We start from the raw sequence: 19,264 nt of genomic DNA on the forward strand, positions 1-19,264 counted from the left end.
AAGAGGGTTAGAAAAATATAGTGGTTTGATGGATTATCTCAAATCTAGATCGGAAAATGACAATGTGCCGATTGGTAAAATGATAATACTTCCATCATCTTCTGAGGGTAGTCCCAGAAATATGCAGCAGCGATATCAGGATGCTGTGGCAATTTGTACAAAGTATGGCAAGCCCAATTTATTTGTAACCATGACATGCAACCCCAAATGGGCAGATATTGCAAACAATTTACAACGCTGACAAAAAGTTGAAAACAGACCTGACTTGGTAGCCAGAGTTTTTAATATGAAGCTGAATGCTCTTTTAAATGATACCTATAAATTCCATTTATTTGGCAAAGTAATAGCTAAAATTCATGTCACTGAATTTCAGAAATGCGGACTGCCTCATGCTCACATATTATTGATATTAGATAGTGAGTCCAAATTACATTCCTCTAATTAATTCCCTTTCAATGTGCATGAATTTCATGCACTGGGCTACTAATATATATATAAATATTTACCCAATAGTTAGCCCTGAGAAAGGATAAGTATTCCATGTTACTGTACTCATCTTAAGGATTACCTAGTGCTTGTAAAACAGAATAGAAGAAAATCTTTTTTTTTTAATTCATTTCAGAGAGAGGAAGGGAGAGGGAGAGAGAGAAGCATCAGTGATGAGAGAGAATCATCTACCAGCTGCCTCCTGCACACCCCCTACTGGGGACCCAGCCCAGAATCTGGGCATGTGCCCTGCAGGGAATCAAATCATGCACTCCAGCTTCATGGGTCAATGCTCAACCACTGAGCAACACCAGCCAGACGAGGCAAATCTTTTTAACTGACTGTGATAGGCAGTTAGATACACATGAGCAGAGCAAGGATAAAAGGCCAGGTACATAAGATCACCAGGGCAGAAAGCCCCAAGTGCCTAGTAACTGGCAAAACCAGGAAAACAAGAACCTCGCCCCCAGGGTAACTCTCCCTCCCCTGGCATATCCCTGGTCATGCAGTTCGCACCCTCCCCTGACCTTTCCTCCCCTGACATGTTCCTAGTCATGGGGATTAGACCCCCCTTAGAGGGGGATGGAACAAGGGGACCTGAGAATAGTCCTTAGGCATTAACCCCGAGGGATAACAGGCCCCCAAAAGGCAACAAAACCAGACAAGTGAGGCTATGGTTGGCATCAGAATCAGCTGCATTGACCCTGGCACTGACCAATCAGTTGAGACCACAGCCCTAAAAAAAAAAAAAAAAAAAAAAAACACCTGGAAGGTTGATGAATATTCTATTGAGATCCTTCCCTGGGGCCTCCCCTGAAATCTCCACCATTAAAAGCACTTAGGACAAAAGAATATATATGCATAGCCCATGGACAAAGACATTAATATGGTGAAGGCCTAGGAGGGACCAGGGCAGGGGTGGAGGGAGGCAATGGGGGGTAAAATGGGGGACATCTGTAACAGAGTCAACAATAAAAAATAAATAAATATTACCTCTTTAAAAAGAAAGCCCCTTAGGACAGAAGTTCCACACGCTCCCTCTTGGGAGAAAGACAAGAAGCACGCCTATCCTTTCTGGTCCCTCTCCTCCTTTCCCGCAGGCACCCTACCTTTACCTGCTCTCTCCTGAGCTCCAAGGGCCCTTCTTTTGCCTCTGCAATTTGTTTCCTGAGCCCCTTTCTTCTACTGCTCATTTCTACCTCTGTGACTTTCTAAATAAACTTTCTTTTATAGTGTGAGTCCGGGTTCTGAATTCTTTCTTAGCCAGAACTCAAGAACCAAGATTGCTGAGCCAAGGTCCGATCTGACTCCACTAACACGTGGTGCCATTTTTTGCTACTGCCAACATGACTACTCTTTTCTCCAGAAATTAATTCGAACATTTACTCAACACTCAGAGAGCACCATGCTTAGAACTGTTAAGCAATCCAAATCAAACTGGACTACTTCACATTCTTGGAACATACAGTGATTTACACTCTAGAAATAAACTTGACCCTTCATCTGATTATTAATTCTTTCCTCCTCAGTGCCTTTGAAGTCTGAAATTTGCACCAAGAGTGTTAAGAGTGTATGTCTTACCATCTACTTCACTCTTGTCCAGACCCCCCTTTCCACTCTTGTCAAAGTCGATGGCTTGTCTGAAGTTCTATGAAAAGCTTCTAGGCTTATCACACGTTTGTTCTCTAGTTTATTACATGTTTACATCTATGGGTCCTGTCCCAACTATATCATCAGACTCCCCTATTGCCTGAAATTAAAAGGAGAGATTAAACGTGCACATATTTCATTTTGCAGGCACCACATTAAAATCACTTTGCAGCTTATTAACAGGCTTATAATTTATAAACATATCCCAGAGGGTAGGTATAAAGAGAGTAATGTATATCAGATGAATGTCATTTTCACTTTTTTATATGTTTTTATTGGTGTGAGAGAGAGAGAGGAAGGTGCAGGAGAGAGGTAGAGAGAAACATCAATGAGAGAAACATCGATTGGCTTCCTCCTGCTGGAGACTGAGCCGGCAACGGGCAAGTGCCCTGACCAGGAATCGAGTTACCTCTCAGCTCAACTAAGTCACACCGGCAGCATTTTCACATTTTAAGTCATGATCACAATGATGCACACACATTCAGAAGAGCTACAACCCAAACTAGGTCAACTAACCATGAAAACAATACAGGGTAGGGCAAAAACAGGTTTACAGTTGTGAGTATTCAACACATAGAGTTTATTCTTGTATTACTATTGTTTTCTTTTCCATACAAACACCTGTAAACCTACTTTTGCCCAAATCTGTACAATAAAGGCCAAAATTATCAGAAAGGCATTGCTAACTGAAGGTCAACCTAAAAATATCTAAGAAGTAATGACACCAGTAAACATCAAAAACTACTTTAAAAGTCTACACACGTAAAACTAGTAAAATCAATGTAAAATCAATGTTCCAATGTTAACTGGAAAAAGGCATCCAAAGGTTCCTAATAAATTCATATAACTGACATTTTCAATTACAAAAGACAAACTAATTCATGTTCACTGAAAAGGAGTTACCAGCCAAAAATGACATGAAATAATTTCCAAGACAGAAGAAATTAAAATTTCAAACTACAAGGGACAAGAAACAAATTTTAAATGTCAGGTTCAGGATAAGGAAAACTATTTTAAACTAAGCAAAAATAAGTAATTCAGAGTTTCGCATGTACTTGTTTTCACTGAGCAGGGCAATTAAAGGTTACCAGCCGCACTTGCCTTCGCTCAAAACCCTTAGTTCCTGAACATATTTGTCAATTGAACAGCACCACTTCTCTTTAATATGCAGCAGAGTTTTCATCTGTGACACACAGAATCCTCTCCACATCTTTTAGATGCTCACCTTCATTGTCCCTGCCAATCTTACTATTCTAACGAAAACATCCTGCCATTAGCTCCACCAGTATTTCAAATACATTAAAAAAAATTTTTTTGTTTTTGACTGTCCTGAGAAGGTTTGAAAACACTGAGTGAGGTAAATTATAAGCTGCCGTCAAGTCTGTGAACTGCAACAGCACAGAGACCTCTTGTCTGGGAGGCTGACAGCTGCCAAAGCCTGACCTTTCCCAACCTGGTCAACTGAAGATGTGCTAATAGGATCTGTTTAACCTTACCCATCCGCCTGTCATGTGACACAAGGGCAAGTCAATCAACTCGGCAAGGAGAGCTCCGGAATGGTCCCCACAGAGAGCAACATTTATTCACTTCTAAACCTTCCTAGAAATTTCAGATTTAAAATGCAAGCTATTTACACCTAAGTCCAAAACCAAAAAATACCAGTTTTTCCTTTTTGAATACTTCATATTAAGGCTTTCCATTGTATGGCATAAAGATTCAAATTCTACTATCCACTGGAAACCCACATATAGACTAAAAAGGGCAAAGTTTCAGAGAACTGCCAGAGCCCGAAAGAGAACACAAGTGTCCCCAAGATCCAATAACTGGCCCCATTCACCTCCTCTACATTTTTATCAAACAAAATTATATCAGCCATGGCAAGCTGAACTAAAACAAAATTTGAGGGGGAAATACTGTACAAAGAAATTACTTCTCCCTTTTCCTGTACATATTTCTCCATCAAAGCAAACACAATGCAATTTAGTTAAACCCATGCATTTCCTCCTAAAGTAAAAACATTTATTGTACAGAAGTAGATCAACGTAAGTCATTGTAGTTTTAATGAAATGGAAATGATAGAGAAATGCACACACACACACACACTTGAATTCCAGGTACACTCTAATATGTGTGCCAGCAACCCAGCTCCCATGACATGGAGACCAGGATGGCCCCATGGCCCTCCACTCCCCACTGTGTCCTTCCCCCTAGACCCGTGGTCCGCAAACTGCAGCTCGCGAGCCACATGCGGCTCTTTGGCCCCTTCAGTGTGGCTCTTCCACAAAATACAATGTGCGGGCGCACGTACAGTGCGATTGAAACCTCGTGGCCCATGCGCAGAAGTCGGTATTTTGTGGAAGGACCACACTCAAGGGGCCACAGTTTGCAGACCACTGCCCTATATTGAAACAGTTTATAAATGTGTGTCCCATGTTGTTGCCAGCCTCCCACTCTAGGCTTAGGCAGCAGGGCCTATGTACATCAGAGACCAGCTTATGGGACAATGCTAATAACTTTTCCCTAACCCTCGTTTTGTCCTGAGTCTAAAATATGGGTCCTGAATCTAAAAACATCACTGACACCTGTTGTAGCACAACAGTTTTCAAATGCAATCCTAATATTCTAATCGAAGTGAAGAAAATGTGTGTGTTCCTATTAATGAAATGGTGAAAGTTGGGGAATGGGAAGAGCTACGGGGCCAAAGGGCAAGCCCATGAACAGCACCTGAATTCAAGTTCCTTCATTATCAGACGCCAAGGGAGAGCGCCAGAGGAAGAGGGAAAAGGTTTCTCCCAGAGAAGGAAAAGAGGGAGAAAATGGGAGGTATCTGTAATACTATCAACAATAAAAAATAAACCTAAAAAAACAGAAAAGAAAAGGTTTCTCCCAGGAAAGTGATTAAATCTATCACAGGAATGATTTTTATGCCAGACCCCCTGCAATGATTTCTCACTCTCTAACTTCCATGGATCCCCACCAGCTACAAACACTTGATCAAGTTTTACATTCTCAGTGTTTACTGCAAAAACAAAAGGCATGATGTTTTTCACGCTCTGCACACCTCTAGCTCTGATCAACCCCCGAAGAGGACTACCTGTATCCTATCCCCCCACTGAGAATCCCTGAACCAGAAAAACCAAAACAGTCACACAAGAAGCCAAAATTAGTGTTCCGTATAGGACACCCCCCACCCTATTGACCTTCGAATGTGGATATTTTCTCCTCAATCTCTGAATTTTATCCATATCTCTACACCTAACTTTAATGTAAGTTTATTACAATGCATCTCAAATGACCTGCAGAATGAAACACAAGAGAAAGAAAATAAGAAAGGAAGAAAGAGAAAATTATAGCATGCAGGCTAGCAATCAGAGTAATATGAAAAACCATCGTGACAACCAACACACTAGATAAAAGTACAGTAGTCCCCCCTTTTCCAGTTTTGCTTCCCACAGTTTTTAGTTAGCCATGGTCAATTATTGTCCAAATATATTAAATGCAAAATTCCAGAAATAAACAATTCATAAGTTTTCAATTGTGGGCCATTCTGAGTAGTATGATGAAATGTCATACCATCCTGCTCCATCCCACCCAGGATGTGAATTATCCCTTTGTCCATGTATCCATGTTGCATGCACTACCCACTGTTAGTCGCTTAGTGGCCCTCTTGGTTATCAGATCAACTGTTATGGTATCACAGTGCTTGTGTTCAAGTAGCCCTTATTCTACTTAACAACGGTCCCAAAGCACAAGAGCAGTGATGGTGGCACTTCAGATATTTACCACCAGTCAATTAGTGTCTCATACCCTTGCCTGTGTACAATAAAGCCCAATCTTTCGATCTATTTTTCAGCATCTCAATCTTAAACAAAAACAAATAGTAAAGGACCATCATACATTCAAGATGACAGACTGTCTAAATCAGATGAACTAAATAAAGAAATGAGAGGCAGACAATGAAAGGAGCAGAAAAATACAAGGTGGAAAATGCATGGGGTTTCGGGGGAGTGGTCCTGGGCTTGACACTTTTCTGTGCCTGGATAAATGTAATTTAGAAACCTCCTGGGGCTCTTACGGAAAGTGAAATAAACTGTTGAAAGTGCCTCCTGAGCACATAATAGACACCAAATGTTTGTTTACTGCCCTTCATGCAATCTCTTTTTTCCAACTCAATAACTCACACTGATTCTTACATCTTCCACTTCTCAGATAGGACAATGTCTTTTATCTACTCCAACTTCTATTTTTTCACTTTATTTTGGCTTCAAGTCACCCATTCTAACACCCAAGTAGAGTCTCAACCAGTCTTACTACCACCTGATTGCTAAGTCTTCCAAAGCAGAATTACTGGAGTACAGAGCCACCTACAGGACATATATCCTATTTCCACCCACAATGGGTATCCCTGCTAAATATGTCCCAGACACTTCTTTCTTTTTCTTTTTTTAAATTTATTTTTAATTTAAGTTGACTTATAATATTATATTAGTTTCAGGTGTACAACATAGTGATTACACATTTGCACACCTTATGAAGTGGTCACCATAATTCCAGTAAACCATCTAACACCATAAAGTTATTACGGTATTATTGGCTGTCTGCCCTGTGCTGTACATTACATCCCTGTGACTTATTCTATAACTGGCAATTTGTATTTCTTAGTCCCCTTTCACCTTTTACACCCATTCCCCCAACCCCCTAGAATGCCTACACTTAATTCTTCTTTTTCTTTCTTTATTGGTTAAGGTATTACATATGTGTCCTTATGCCCCCATTGCTCCCCCAGCCCCCCACTCATGCCCTCACCCCCCCTGGTGTTGCAAATGGTAAGAATTCATTCTTTTTTACCACAGCGTAGTATTCCATTGTGTAGATGTACCGCTGTTTTTTAATCCATTCATCTGCTGATGGGCACTTAGGCTGTTTCCAGATCTTAGCTATGGTGAATTGTGCTGCTATGAACACAGGGGTGCATATATCCTTTCTGATTGGTGTTTCTAGTTTCTTTCGATATATTTCTAGCAGGGGGATCACAGGGCCAAATGGGAGTTCCATTTTTAGTTTTTTTGAGGAAACACCATACTGTTCTCCACAGTGGCTGCACCAGTCTGCATTCCCACCAGCAGAGACACTTCTTTCTTATATAATTACTAGATGCAAGTCATTCAGATTTGTCTGCAAAATTATTATTTAAAACTACTCAGAGATTTTACTAACAACTGACTTTTAAAATAAGTATTAACCCCTCTAAACTTCCTAATTGGATATAAGTACTACCACTTCTCTGTTTTAATATATTAGCTTTAAATGTGTGGCCTAGAACAGTGGTTCTCAACCTGTAGGTCACAATCCCTTTGGCGGTCGAACGACCCTTTCACAGGGGTCGCCTAAGACCATCCTGCATATCAGATATTTACATTACGATTCATAACAGTAGCAACATTACAGTTATGAAGTAGCAACGAAAATAATTTTATGGTTGGGTCACAACATGAGGAACTGTATTTAAAGGGCCAGAAGGTTGAGAACCACTGGCCTAGAAGATTTTGGTTAAAGACCAACTTTTAGAAATTGAACATTTTTGTGCTTTCAATAATCACATATTTAACAAAGCAACTAAATGTGAGGCTCTGGTATGAAGGAGCCCTTTTTCTTCTAGCCACTGAAAGGAAAAGGTTCACCATCATGCAAAACCAATAGCTATTCTCTCAGTCAGGTACTTAAGGAGAAAACATAAAGAGAACAAACTCCACACATCAATACTAGCACTTAAGGTGGGATGAATGCTAGTACTTAGGGAGTGATGAGCGGTGCAAACAATTGGAATGACTACAAAAATATACTCACAGCCTCAAAATGCAAATGACTATCCTTTAAAAAATCTTGAATTTTGTCCCTGGGTAAAATACTGAATCGAAATCGAAGAAGATCCATTTCTTGTTGAATAAACCAGCGTCTAAGATCATCACTAAAATGGAGATAGGAAAATTACAAGTATAAATTATAAGTCCAATGGGTAGTTTAAAAATCCACTGATTATTAAATCCAAGAAGTTTCTATGAAACAGTATTCAAACATGACCAAGATGACAATAAACAGACGTTAAAAGTGCTCTATTGTAGTATAAAGAGAGTAAGAATAGCCGAAACCGGTTTGGCTCGGTGGATAGAGCGTCGGCCTGCGGACTGAAAGGTCCCAGGTTCGATTCCGGTCAAGGGCATGTACCTGGGTTGCGGGCACTTCCCCATTGGGGGATGTGCAGGAGGCAGCTGATCGATGTTTCTCTCTCATCGATGTTTCTAACTCTCTATCTCTCTCTCTCCCTCTCTGTTAAAAATCAATAAAATATATTAAAAAAAAAAAAGAGAGAGTAAGAATAACACACCCCACAATCTTCCAGGGATGGGCTAATGTGGGGAAAGAGGTGTAATGAACATACAATTAAAATAATTAAATACAGAATACTTTAAGCTTAGCTGCATTATTATCAAATAATATAAAAGAAAATAGTTCACTGCATCTAATGTAACCACAAAATAGTCAATTACATTAGAAAATAGGATATTACTTCTGTCTAAAGTGATTTCATCCATGCCAAATAAACCCCAATTTTCTAAAGGTAATTTACCTCTGAATAGATTATGATCAGATGAATTTCACAATATAATCTTTGCTTACAGCTTTTTTGTTTATAATTTCACAAAATGTAATATGCACGGTATACTTCAATTTTTCAAAAGCCAACACACAAATACTGTATTAATTTGCAAGATGGATCCACAATCAGCATTATTGTTGTTACACAATAATGATGCTAATGAGTGCACAGTATGATTTAGTTTTTTACCAAGGTGGTTTTCACATTGTCAGCAATTCACTTACTGCATAAGTTACATAAACTACATATGCTTTTTCACAAAAGAAAATCTCTAGGACCAAAACTGGTCAATAATTTCTAGTTGTTATCTTTGGATAGTAAACAACTTAATGTTCTCACTTGATAAGTCTATTCGTAAAAAGAAAAGGGAAAGAAACTTATAAGTATGTTCTTTTGCCAGAATTAATACAAGAAAAACACCACAAAGTTTAAAAGGCAACTAACTCCTTTCCCTCTGGGTGGCACTATTGACTTATAAGAAACCAAATACCAGAGGAAAATATCTTAATCTAATGGTCACTGATCCATACATCTCAACTTCTAAAAACCTGCATCGAATTCAAGTGTGTACTTGAGTCATTATTTCTTATAAATATTACCAGTTTTTTTCTGGGGGGGGGGGGGGGGGGGAGACAAAGTAACTAAAGTCTCTAATAAAATTTCCCTCAATTTCACATCCCAAATGAAGAGTCTCTCCCATAAAGGTAAAACGTGTTTCAACTGGCAAAGTGTTTCAGTAGGATTTTTTGGGGGGATATTGCATAGTAAACAACTTGTTTCCAACAATCTGCTGCAGCAGTGTTTAACTCATGAGCCACTGGTTGCTGATGTTGTCCTGAGTTTTCCTATGTTCAGTACAATACATGTTAACTTTCCGTGTACCAATGAATAACCCAAGACATCAAATATGACCGTGAGAATATAAATGTGTACTCACGACTGGCAGTAAGCAAGGCGTAAAATAAAGTGAGAAATGTGATCTTTTCTTCGAGCGTCATATTCATCTTCTAAGTTTTCCTTAAAAATAATGGTACATGAATAAAATGAATGCATTAGAATAGTAAGAGGTGTAAAGTAATACTGAGTCAGCATAAGCTAATGTAAAGTAAAAGTTTCATAAACACAAACTTCATAGTATATTTTGCAGGATAATGATCATTTTTCATAAGTTAGCAACCAGGTAAAACTGAGGACCGAACTCATCTCAGCAAAATCCCCTGGGTTTGAACCCTGCTATTTTCCTAACTTTCTTTGTTATCCATCCTATACCTAGGGTACTCACCACTTCAACAACTTCTTGCATCAACCCTCAACTTTTTGTTTTTCAACACTGTGGCAAAATCTAGATTCTAAATTAATCTACAGCTATACTCTGCAGTCTATTGAAAATGCTAAAACCTGGGAATTTGGAATATTGAAAATTCACAGCCTCTAACCCAAGGGTGGGCAAACTTTTTGACTCGAGGGCCACAATGGGTTCTTAAACTGGACCGGAGGGCCAGAACAAAAGCATGGATGGAGTGTTTGTGTGAACTAATATAAATTCAAAGTAAACATCATTACATAAAAGGGTACGGTCTTTTTTTTTTCAGTTTTATTCATTTCAAACGGGCCGGATCTGGCCCGCGGGCCGTAGTTTGCCCACGGCTGCTCTAACCCCAGCTGGACCTTTACCAACACTAAGGAAACTTTATCCAAGTCCAAAACAGTAACAGCAAACATGTCTTGTGCACTTACGAGGTACCAGACACTATTTTAAGCATTTCTCATCTATCAACCCATTTAATCCTTTAAAAATCCCTATCAGGTAAACTCTGCTGTGTACCCCTATTACACAGACAAGGAAAATGAGGCACAGGGAAGTTATATAACTTGTCCAAGGTCACAAAACTTTTAAGCAGCAGAGCTGGGATCTGACACAGCCATCTCTGTTCTCATTTCTTAGAAAAGCTGTCTCAGCTCTTTTGTTGTGTCTCAGCTGGTTCTCAGAGTCAATTCGCCTAGGGGTTCACCCCATGGTGCCAACAGCAATCAAGGCTCAACTACAATAGGACAGTGCACACAATCCACCCAGGGGTGCACCTAGAGAGCCCAGCTCAGGTGACTACAGAGGCTGAGCCACTGGGCCCTACAGGACACTTACTACACAAGGCCACTCTACCAATTCCAGAGGACATAGCACAGGGAAACAAACACAGGGAGGCAGCAAAAATGTGGAGACAGGGAAACATGTCAAAAATGAAGGAATAGAGGAAATTTCCAGAAAAAGAATTAAATGAAATGGAAGCAAGCAAACTACTAGATACCAAGTTCAAAACAATGGTTATAAAGATGCTCAAGGACCTTGATAAGAGCTTCAAGGTACTTAGTGAGAATTTCAAAGAAATTCATGAGAATATCAAAAACATGAAAAAGAACCAGTCAGAAATTAAGAATACACTAACTGAAATAAAGAATAATTTACAAGAAATCAACAGTCAAGTAGAGGATGCCAAGAATCAAATCAGCAATTTGGAATATGAGGAAGCAAAAAACACCCAATTAGAAGAGCAAAAAGAAAAAAGAACCCAAAAATATGAAGATAGTGTGTAAGGAGCCTCTGGGACAGCTTCAAGTTTACCAACATCTGACATAATGGGGCTGCCAGAAGAAGAGAGGAATTGAAGGTCAGATAAAGAGCTTCACAGACAAGAAAAAGCTAAAGGAGTTCATAACCACCCAACCAGTATTATATGAAATGTTGAAGGGTATTCTGTAAGAAGAGGAAGAAGAAGAAAAAAGAGATAAAAAATATGAACAATAAAATGGCAATAAATACATAGCTATAAACAATTGAATGTAAAAATCAAAGTATCGAACAAGGAATCTAATAAACAAAATAAACTGATGAGTAAAATAGAACCAGAGGCATGGAAACATGGAACACACTGACAAATCTCAGAGAGAAAGGGGGGTTGGAGGCGGAGGGTGGAGGAGGGAGGGGGGGAATTAACTTAAGAAGATATGCATATATTTATCACCTATGGACACTGGACACAAACAATAGGGTGGTGAAGGCCTGGGGTGGGGTGGGAACTGGGTGGAGGTGGGTAACGGAGGGAAAAAATGGGACATCTGTAATACTCTCAACAATAAAGATTTTTTTAAAAGAAAAGCTGTTTCAGTCTTCACAAGTTGGCCCAAACTCCATACCACACCACCCTCCCCCCTTCTCTCTCACCTGACGACTTCACCTATTTTAGAGAAAATAAAGGCCACCAGGCTGACTTCTTCAGCTCCAAGCCTCTGTGTCCACACTGTGTTGCCTTCCCTTCCTTCTCTGTGAACCAAGCGTCTCTCCATTCCCCTAAAAAATGCTAATCCGTACACCTAACCTTGCAATCCCTCTGTTCCTGCCTCCTAAGGACCATGATGTATCAAATGCTTTCTCAGAGCATCTTCAAACTTCCCTACTCTTCTTTATTGTCTAGAATTTTTCTGCTCCGTTCATAAATGTTTAACTGTCTCCTGTCATATATGTATGTATGTGTCTTCACTTGTCCCTATACTTCCTCCATATTCAGCTCTATTTCTCCCATCTTTTCAGCTGAACATCTTAAAAGAATGCATATTCCATCTCCACCTCTCAACTCCCTCATCCAGCCACTGTCATCATTCGGGCTTCTACCTCAATCTACAAACAGTCCACCCAGTTGACAAATCAATGGATTCTGTATAACTCATCTTACATGATCTATCCAAAACTTCTGAAACTGTTTGAATCTTGTTTTGAATCTTGGCTCCACCATTTACTCTCTCATGAGTTTGGACATGTTATTTCCTTATCTGTAATTCAGTACCCTCAATTATAAAATATGGATAATAATAGTATCTACCTCATAAGACTGCTGCGTGGATTACATGGGTGAATATATATCATACACTTAGGACAAATCCTGGGGCACAGTAAGCATAGTACAAATGCTTGCTGCAGTCATTCCTATAATATTACTATTAATACCATTATCTTTATTATTGTAACCCCAACCTTCCTTAGCTGCTATGACACTGTCATTCTGACTGACCTCTTACCTCTCAGGCAGCTCTTTCCCATTCTCCTTCCCAAGCTCCTCCAATTCTACTTCACCTTAACTATTGGTATTCCTCACATCCTATCTTCCATCACCTTCTCTTCTCACTCAAATATTTTCCTCCAGTGCTCTAACCTACTCCTGATGATTGCAACCTTCATCTTTTTTTTTAAATATATTTTATTGATTTTTTTTACAGAGAGGAAAGGAGAGGGATAGAGAGTTAGAAACAGCGATGAGAGAGAAACATCGATCAGCTGCCTCCTGCACACACCCTACTGAGGATGTGCCTGCAACCAAGGTACACGCCCTTGACTGGAATCGAACCCGGGACCCTTCAGTCCATAGGCTGATGCTCTATCCACTGAGCCAAACCGGTCAGGGTGCAACCTTCATCTTAAATATATACTCCTACTCCAGATGTCTGCTAAATCCAGACCTTCATGAATATTCAACTGTCCACCAGACATCTCCACAGGCACCTCAACTCATGTCTAGAACTAAATTCAACATCTTCCAAGTCTTGCTTCTCCTCCTGTATACACATCTCAAAATATCACCCTATCTGCCGAAACCGGTTTGGCTCAGTGGATAGAGCGTTGGCCTGCGGACTGGAAGGTCCCGGGTTCGATTCCGGTCAAGGGCATGTAGCTGGGTTGCGGGCACATCCCCAGTAGGAGATGTGCAGGAGGCAGCTGATAGATGTTTCTCTCCCATCGATGTTTCTAACTCTCTATATCTCTCCCTTCCTCTCTGTAAAAACTCAATAAAATATATTTTTTTTAAAAAAAAATATTACTAAATTCACTCTTTAAAAAAAAAAAAATATCACCACTATCCACCTTATTGTCCTAACTAGAAACCTGGGTGTCATTCACAACTCTTCTCCCTGCAACCAGTCACTAAAATCTTTTGATTCTACCTTCTTCATATCTCTTCAATCAGTCTTCTTTCCATTCAATCCCTCTCATCATTTCCAAAGTCCTACTGGTTTTCCTCCTACCAGACATTTGCCTATCCATCTGTTAATGGCAGTCATCTTCCCAAAATAAAAATCTAATTGTATCCTTCAAGATGCAATTCAGCACTACCTCCTCTGGGAAGACTTTCCAAACCACCCCACTCTAAACTGGGTGGTTATCTGTGCTACTGGAGTTCCTGGAGCACACATCCAAAACAGCCATCATCACAGCATTCATCACTCTATACGCACAGGGTACATATGTCAGTGTTTGGAAACATCTAGCGGGTAGAAAACAGGGCATCCTACAATGCATAGGACAGACCCTGAAACAAGGAATTAGCATTCCCAAAACATCAGCAGTCCCAAAGTTGAGAAAATTTGCCGTATTAGAATGATCTGACTACATGCCAATCACCCCCAGGAGACTGTAGGTATCTTCAGGCAGAGTCTATGCTATATTAATCTTTATGAAGGCCTTATGCCTAATACAAGAACTTTTCCGCAACTGAGGCTCAGTACATGAATATATAGAACTAAATGAACATTTATTCCCCCTTTTACTTACTCTGTAAGAAAACTTGAGCTTTCGAATCTCAGCTTCCAGCTTGTTCTGGTATGACTCATGTCCTTTCACATGGCTCACACCAATATTTTCAACTGCTTTTAGCACTAGAAAAAAAATTTAATAAAAGAAAAGTATATAAATGCAAGATAACTTTTAAAAACTAAATTCAAGACATAAAATCTATGAGTGGCAATTGAACAATTATTTGTTTATAAAAGATGACAAGTGAGAAGTTATTTTCTGCAAGTACATAATATAAATTATATTAAAATTATAATAATAAAAGCCTAATATGCAAATCAACTGAACAGCAGAAAAACCGGTGGAATGACCGGTAGCTATGACACACACTGACCACCAGGGGGCAGACACTCAATGCAGCAGCTGCCCTTTTCCCACAGGCTCCAAGCCAGCCAAGGAGGGTGCCAGCGGGGGGTCCCCTGATTGCCCCACAGATCAGCCTTGATCGCTGGCCAGGCCTAGGGACCCTACCTGTGCACAAATTTTGCGCACCAGGCCTCTAGTATGTTTATAAGAAGCTAACCACCATTCGTGTGTAGAAAAGATCAAGGCCCCACAGCATAATTTAATACCAGGGCCCCAACCAGGGGGAAGAGAGGAATGGTTAACCACTGCTGTACTGAGCCACTGTGGTTGAGGAATGGAAAAGGGTATCCATATGGAGAAAAGACTAAGCACCCCTTGTTTGTATCCCTCATGTGGAACTGCCTGTTGGGTGGTGTACTTCTATTTTCTCAGCATATACTCATCAGAAAGATAGCCCTTCCTTTCTGATGAAGCAGAGAAGACACAATTGTGAAGAAGCAGGGCCCTCCAATCATCCAAACACTCTCTAAATAGATGCTACACCCTGTTTAAAAATTCCTACAGCCCCTTGTCAATCCTTTTTCAGATGAATTCTTCTTTCATCAATACAAAAAGAGGCTTTTTTTTAATTCAAGAATTAAAAACTTCTCAAATGACTCCTGAACATAAACCCAGGTCCCTTGGGTACCTCTTTTTATGGCATACCAAAGCAAACTCATAATCTGCCCCCTGTACCCCCTTTGTTGCTCCTCTTCTGGCTATCTCCATCTCCACTAGCTTCAGCCACCACCACTACTAGAGCCCTTAACATACTAAACTATGATTATTATTTTGCATCTCTGCTTCCATGTACTAGAATACAATTTCATCAAAGATGAGAACTAGCCGAAACCGGTTTGGCTCAGTGGATAGAGCGTCGGCCTGCGGACTGAAAGGTCCCAGGTTCGATTTGGTCAAGGGCATGTACTTGGGTTGCAGGCACATCCCCAGTGGGAGGTGTGCAGGAGGCAGCTGATCGATGTCTCTCTCTCATCGATGTTTCTAACTCTCTATCTCTCTCCCTTCCTCTCTGTAAAAAATCAATAAAATATATTTTAAAAAAAAAAAAAGATGAGAACTACAATATTCATCTCAAAATCCCTAACACCTGGGATAGAGTGGACTCAATAAATATTAACTGTCCAGTAAATAAACGAATAGCAAACCCTCAATAAATATTTGTTAAATAATTGCTTAATAAAGGAAATATATTAGCACACTCATCCTCACAAAGTATAAGTGAGATCCTCAAGAATACGTAAATTCTAATTCAAATATCACTCACATTTAACTCTATCGAAAGCAAAGTTTTCAAACTCTATCAAAGATATGTTTTCAGTAGGTGGCTGCAGGTAAAACTGAAGGCTGTGAGGGTAAGCATTCCTCTGATCGGCTGTCAACTTCAGTTTCCTCCTCTTTGAAAATTCCATCTTGTTACCCTTATCAGGAAGCACCTAAAATGGTTGAAATGATGGAAAGTGGAGCTGAAAACAACCAACCAAAAACATAAACAAAAATAATAATAATACGTCTACACGCACAGGAAAAAAAAAAAAAAACAGTGAAGTTCAAGGGCATACACCAAAGGTTAACAGTGGCTATCCCTGGGCGATGTCTTTCTGTATTTTCCACATTTTCTACAATACACCTTGTAAATGGTTGAGGGTGGGGGTCGGGCTGCTAGGGAAGACGCAGGTGGTGATGCTAACTTCCAGCAACATGAGAGCCAGGTGCTGGTGCTGCTCACTGGAAGTCGGCGCACCTGATCTCCGCTGTCCCGCGTTTAGAGGAGGTTTCCTAAGGGGCTGCGATCCTGAGCTCCTTGGAAAGCGCGGGAGGTTCTAACTAGTAAGAAACTTACTGGACCGGATCCAATTACAGTACTTCCTTCCTATCTTAATGACCCCGGGAAACAGAACTGTTTTCGAACCCAGTCTTTCAGAACTCTTTTTAGGGAGCATCCACACTTTCCCTATAAAAATCCTTCCCCCGCCTCCCCCCGCCCGCCCCACTCCTCTGGCGAAGCTGTCCCTATTCGACTCACGGGCGCCTGAGTTTCAGCCCAATAACCGACCCCCGAGCCAGATCAACCCCTCCGCTCCCATCGCCCGCAAAGAGCTCTCCCTTCTGTCTCCACCTGCAAGCCTGAACACCAGACTGCCGTCGGTTCTAAAGCCACGGGAGCTGCTCTTACCTGCAACCACTCCGAAAGCGATTAGACGCCAACGCTGACAGCCGCTTTTCCCGGGTGGCGGGAGATTTCACTTAACAGGAAGCGGAAGTGACGGACACAGGTCCCGCCCCCGAATGTCCCGCCTCCGCAGCACCGCCCGGTGCGGGCGGAGGGCGCCCACCTGGATGCCTGCCGTTGCGGGGAGTTGGTAGCTCTGGGCGGTGGCACTGGGGTGCCGGATGCTGGCGGCACAGGTTTCCGTGGCCCGAGAAGGTGGCCCCGAGACTCTGGGGACGCAGAGAAGATCCCAGGGGATGACATTGTGGCGCTCTGACCCGCAGGGCTGGCCCCCGTCACTTTCGATCGGGGAGGTTACTGACTGCATTTATTGCACCTGGACCACTATGAGGAGCTCTAGTTCGGTTGCATTTTTTTAAAGAACTTTGCATTTTATTTTTCAATTACAGTTTACATTCGATATTGATTTGTATTAGTTTCAGGTGTACAGAATCGTGGTTAGACAATCGTAGACTTTACAAAGTGTCCCCCTCCCCCGCCCCCAGAAGCTCTGGTTTTTCTTGTTTAATCTTTCAGGTAAGTGGTATTACGCCATTTTACGGATGAGAAGACAGAAGCTAAAAGATGGTTGTTCGTTTGCCCATCTCTGTACAGTGCGTATTTTGTTTTTTCTGTGAGAAGGCAAGCCCCATCACGTTAGATTCTACCTTTAGTTCACTACCCTCCACCCCAGCTCCGCCCCAACGCCTGGCGCACAGTGAGCGAGCAGAAAAACATCTGGAATTAGAATGAATAAGTGAGTGCACACAGACAGAAGTCGCTCTGGGATCTACAGAAATTAGAAGAAGGCGGTCTCAGTGGGGGAGAAGCAGGTGTGGAAGAGGTGGGACTGCGGATCAGTGGAAGTGGCGGGTGGGAGCCACACAGGCTCTGCAGTCTGCAGGGTTTTCAAGAGCTGGAAAGAAAGCACACGTGTGTCCTCTAGGGGGCGCGAATCACCAACAAAAGTGAGGTTAGTCCATTGGAGGTGAAGAAAGCTTGAAACGTTCAAGTTTTCAGAAATGCAAAGTATAATGAAACAATATCAAGCTTTAAAGGACCTAGCCCAGCCAGCATGGACCAAATTGTGGCTGGCACTGACTTTGTGCCAGGATGTGTTCTAAGTGACTTACATGCTAACTCATGGTATTCTCATAACCATATGAGGTCGGTTCTATTATTATCTCATTTTACAGATGAGGAAAGCTAAAATGAAGTAACTTCAAATCACATAAGTGACAGCCAAATTCAATGTCAGAGAGATTGTCTCCAAGCACCAGGGCGCTAACCACCATACACTCTACTAGTAGACAGCTGTACATCACTTTAATTCCTTCCTCCCTGTATTAGACACATAATTTACATCACCTAGTGCCGTGATCAGCAAACCGCGGTTCTCGAGCCACATGCGGCTCTTTGGCCCCCTGAGTGTGGCTCTTCCACAAAATACCACCTGCGGGCGCGCACCATGCAATTAAAACTTCGTCGCCCATGCACAGAAGCCTCCCTTGTCGCCTCCCTTATCCTCTCCCTTCTCCTCTCCATGCCCTTGACAGGAATCGAACCTGGGATCCTTTAAGTCCACAGGCCAACACTCTATCCATTAAGCCAAACCAGTCAGGGCTATTTTGAAGGAAGATAAAACAACCCCAAAAAGAACTGTTTTCAATTTTCGATTGAGGGGTTATTTTAAAGCAAATAGATGAACCTGGTGAAAGGGAGGAAGGAAGAAAGAGAGTGAGGAGGGAGTGTAGGAAAGAAAGGCTTTGTAATGACTTCCATGTAAGGACAGCCTGGAACCCCTTTCTCCAACCTCATCTCCTTCCATCCTTTCTTTCACTTTATGGTTGGAACACATCATAATTCCCCAACTTGTACACTATTTCAAGTCTCTGGGGTCTTACTTGGACTGCTCTGCGTCCAAGTAGAGTTCTTTTTCCCTCCTTTTGGTACGGATTCAAAACCCTCTGCCTTTTTCCTTTCCTTCTTGCAGCGTTTCTCAACCTGTGGGTCGCGACCCTTTCACAGGGGTCGCCTAAGACCATCGGAAAACACATATATAATTACATATTGTTTTGTGATTAATCACTATGCTTTAATTATGTTCAATTTGTAATGAAATTGGGAGTCACCACTGGGAGGAACTGTATTAAAGGGTCGCGGCATTAGGAAGGTTGAGAACCACTAGGGAAAAAGAAGAGAGAAGTAGAGCCTTGACTGGTTTGGCTCAGTGGATAGGGCGTCAGCCTGCAGCCGGAAGGGTCCCAGGTTCGAT

General features: G+C 41.3%; 1 protein-coding gene across 3 annotated transcripts in view; it reads right to left on the reverse strand.

Annotated features, from left to right (window-relative positions):
- The window catches only part of LOC102752234 (DNA primase large subunit), a 166,932-nt gene extending 149,884 nt beyond the window's left edge, over positions 1–17,048 (reverse strand). For 2 of the 3 annotated variants that reach the window (XM_015559491.1, XM_015559492.1), the window contains exons 1-5: positions 16,954–17,047; positions 16,045–16,213; positions 14,394–14,497; positions 9,732–9,811; positions 7,984–8,104 (exon numbers count right to left, since the gene is read on the reverse strand). In XM_015559491.1, coding sequence (XP_015414977.1) covers positions 7,984–8,104; positions 9,732–9,811; positions 14,394–14,497; positions 16,045–16,189 — 450 coding nt within the window. In that variant the 5' untranslated portion in view covers positions 16,190–16,213; positions 16,954–17,047. Of the gene's footprint in view, positions 1–7,965; positions 8,105–9,731; positions 9,812–14,393; positions 14,498–16,044; positions 16,214–16,953 lie in introns of those variants that run through there. The other variant, XM_006756842.1, reaches the window with a different exon arrangement.
- Between the last annotated feature and the right edge of the window lie 2,216 nt (positions 17,049–19,264).

This window comes from Myotis davidii, unplaced genomic scaffold (genome assembly GCF_000327345.1).
Source record: "Myotis davidii unplaced genomic scaffold, ASM32734v1 scaffold334, whole genome shotgun sequence".
Lineage (NCBI taxonomy): Eukaryota > Metazoa > Chordata > Mammalia > Chiroptera > Vespertilionidae > Myotis > Myotis davidii.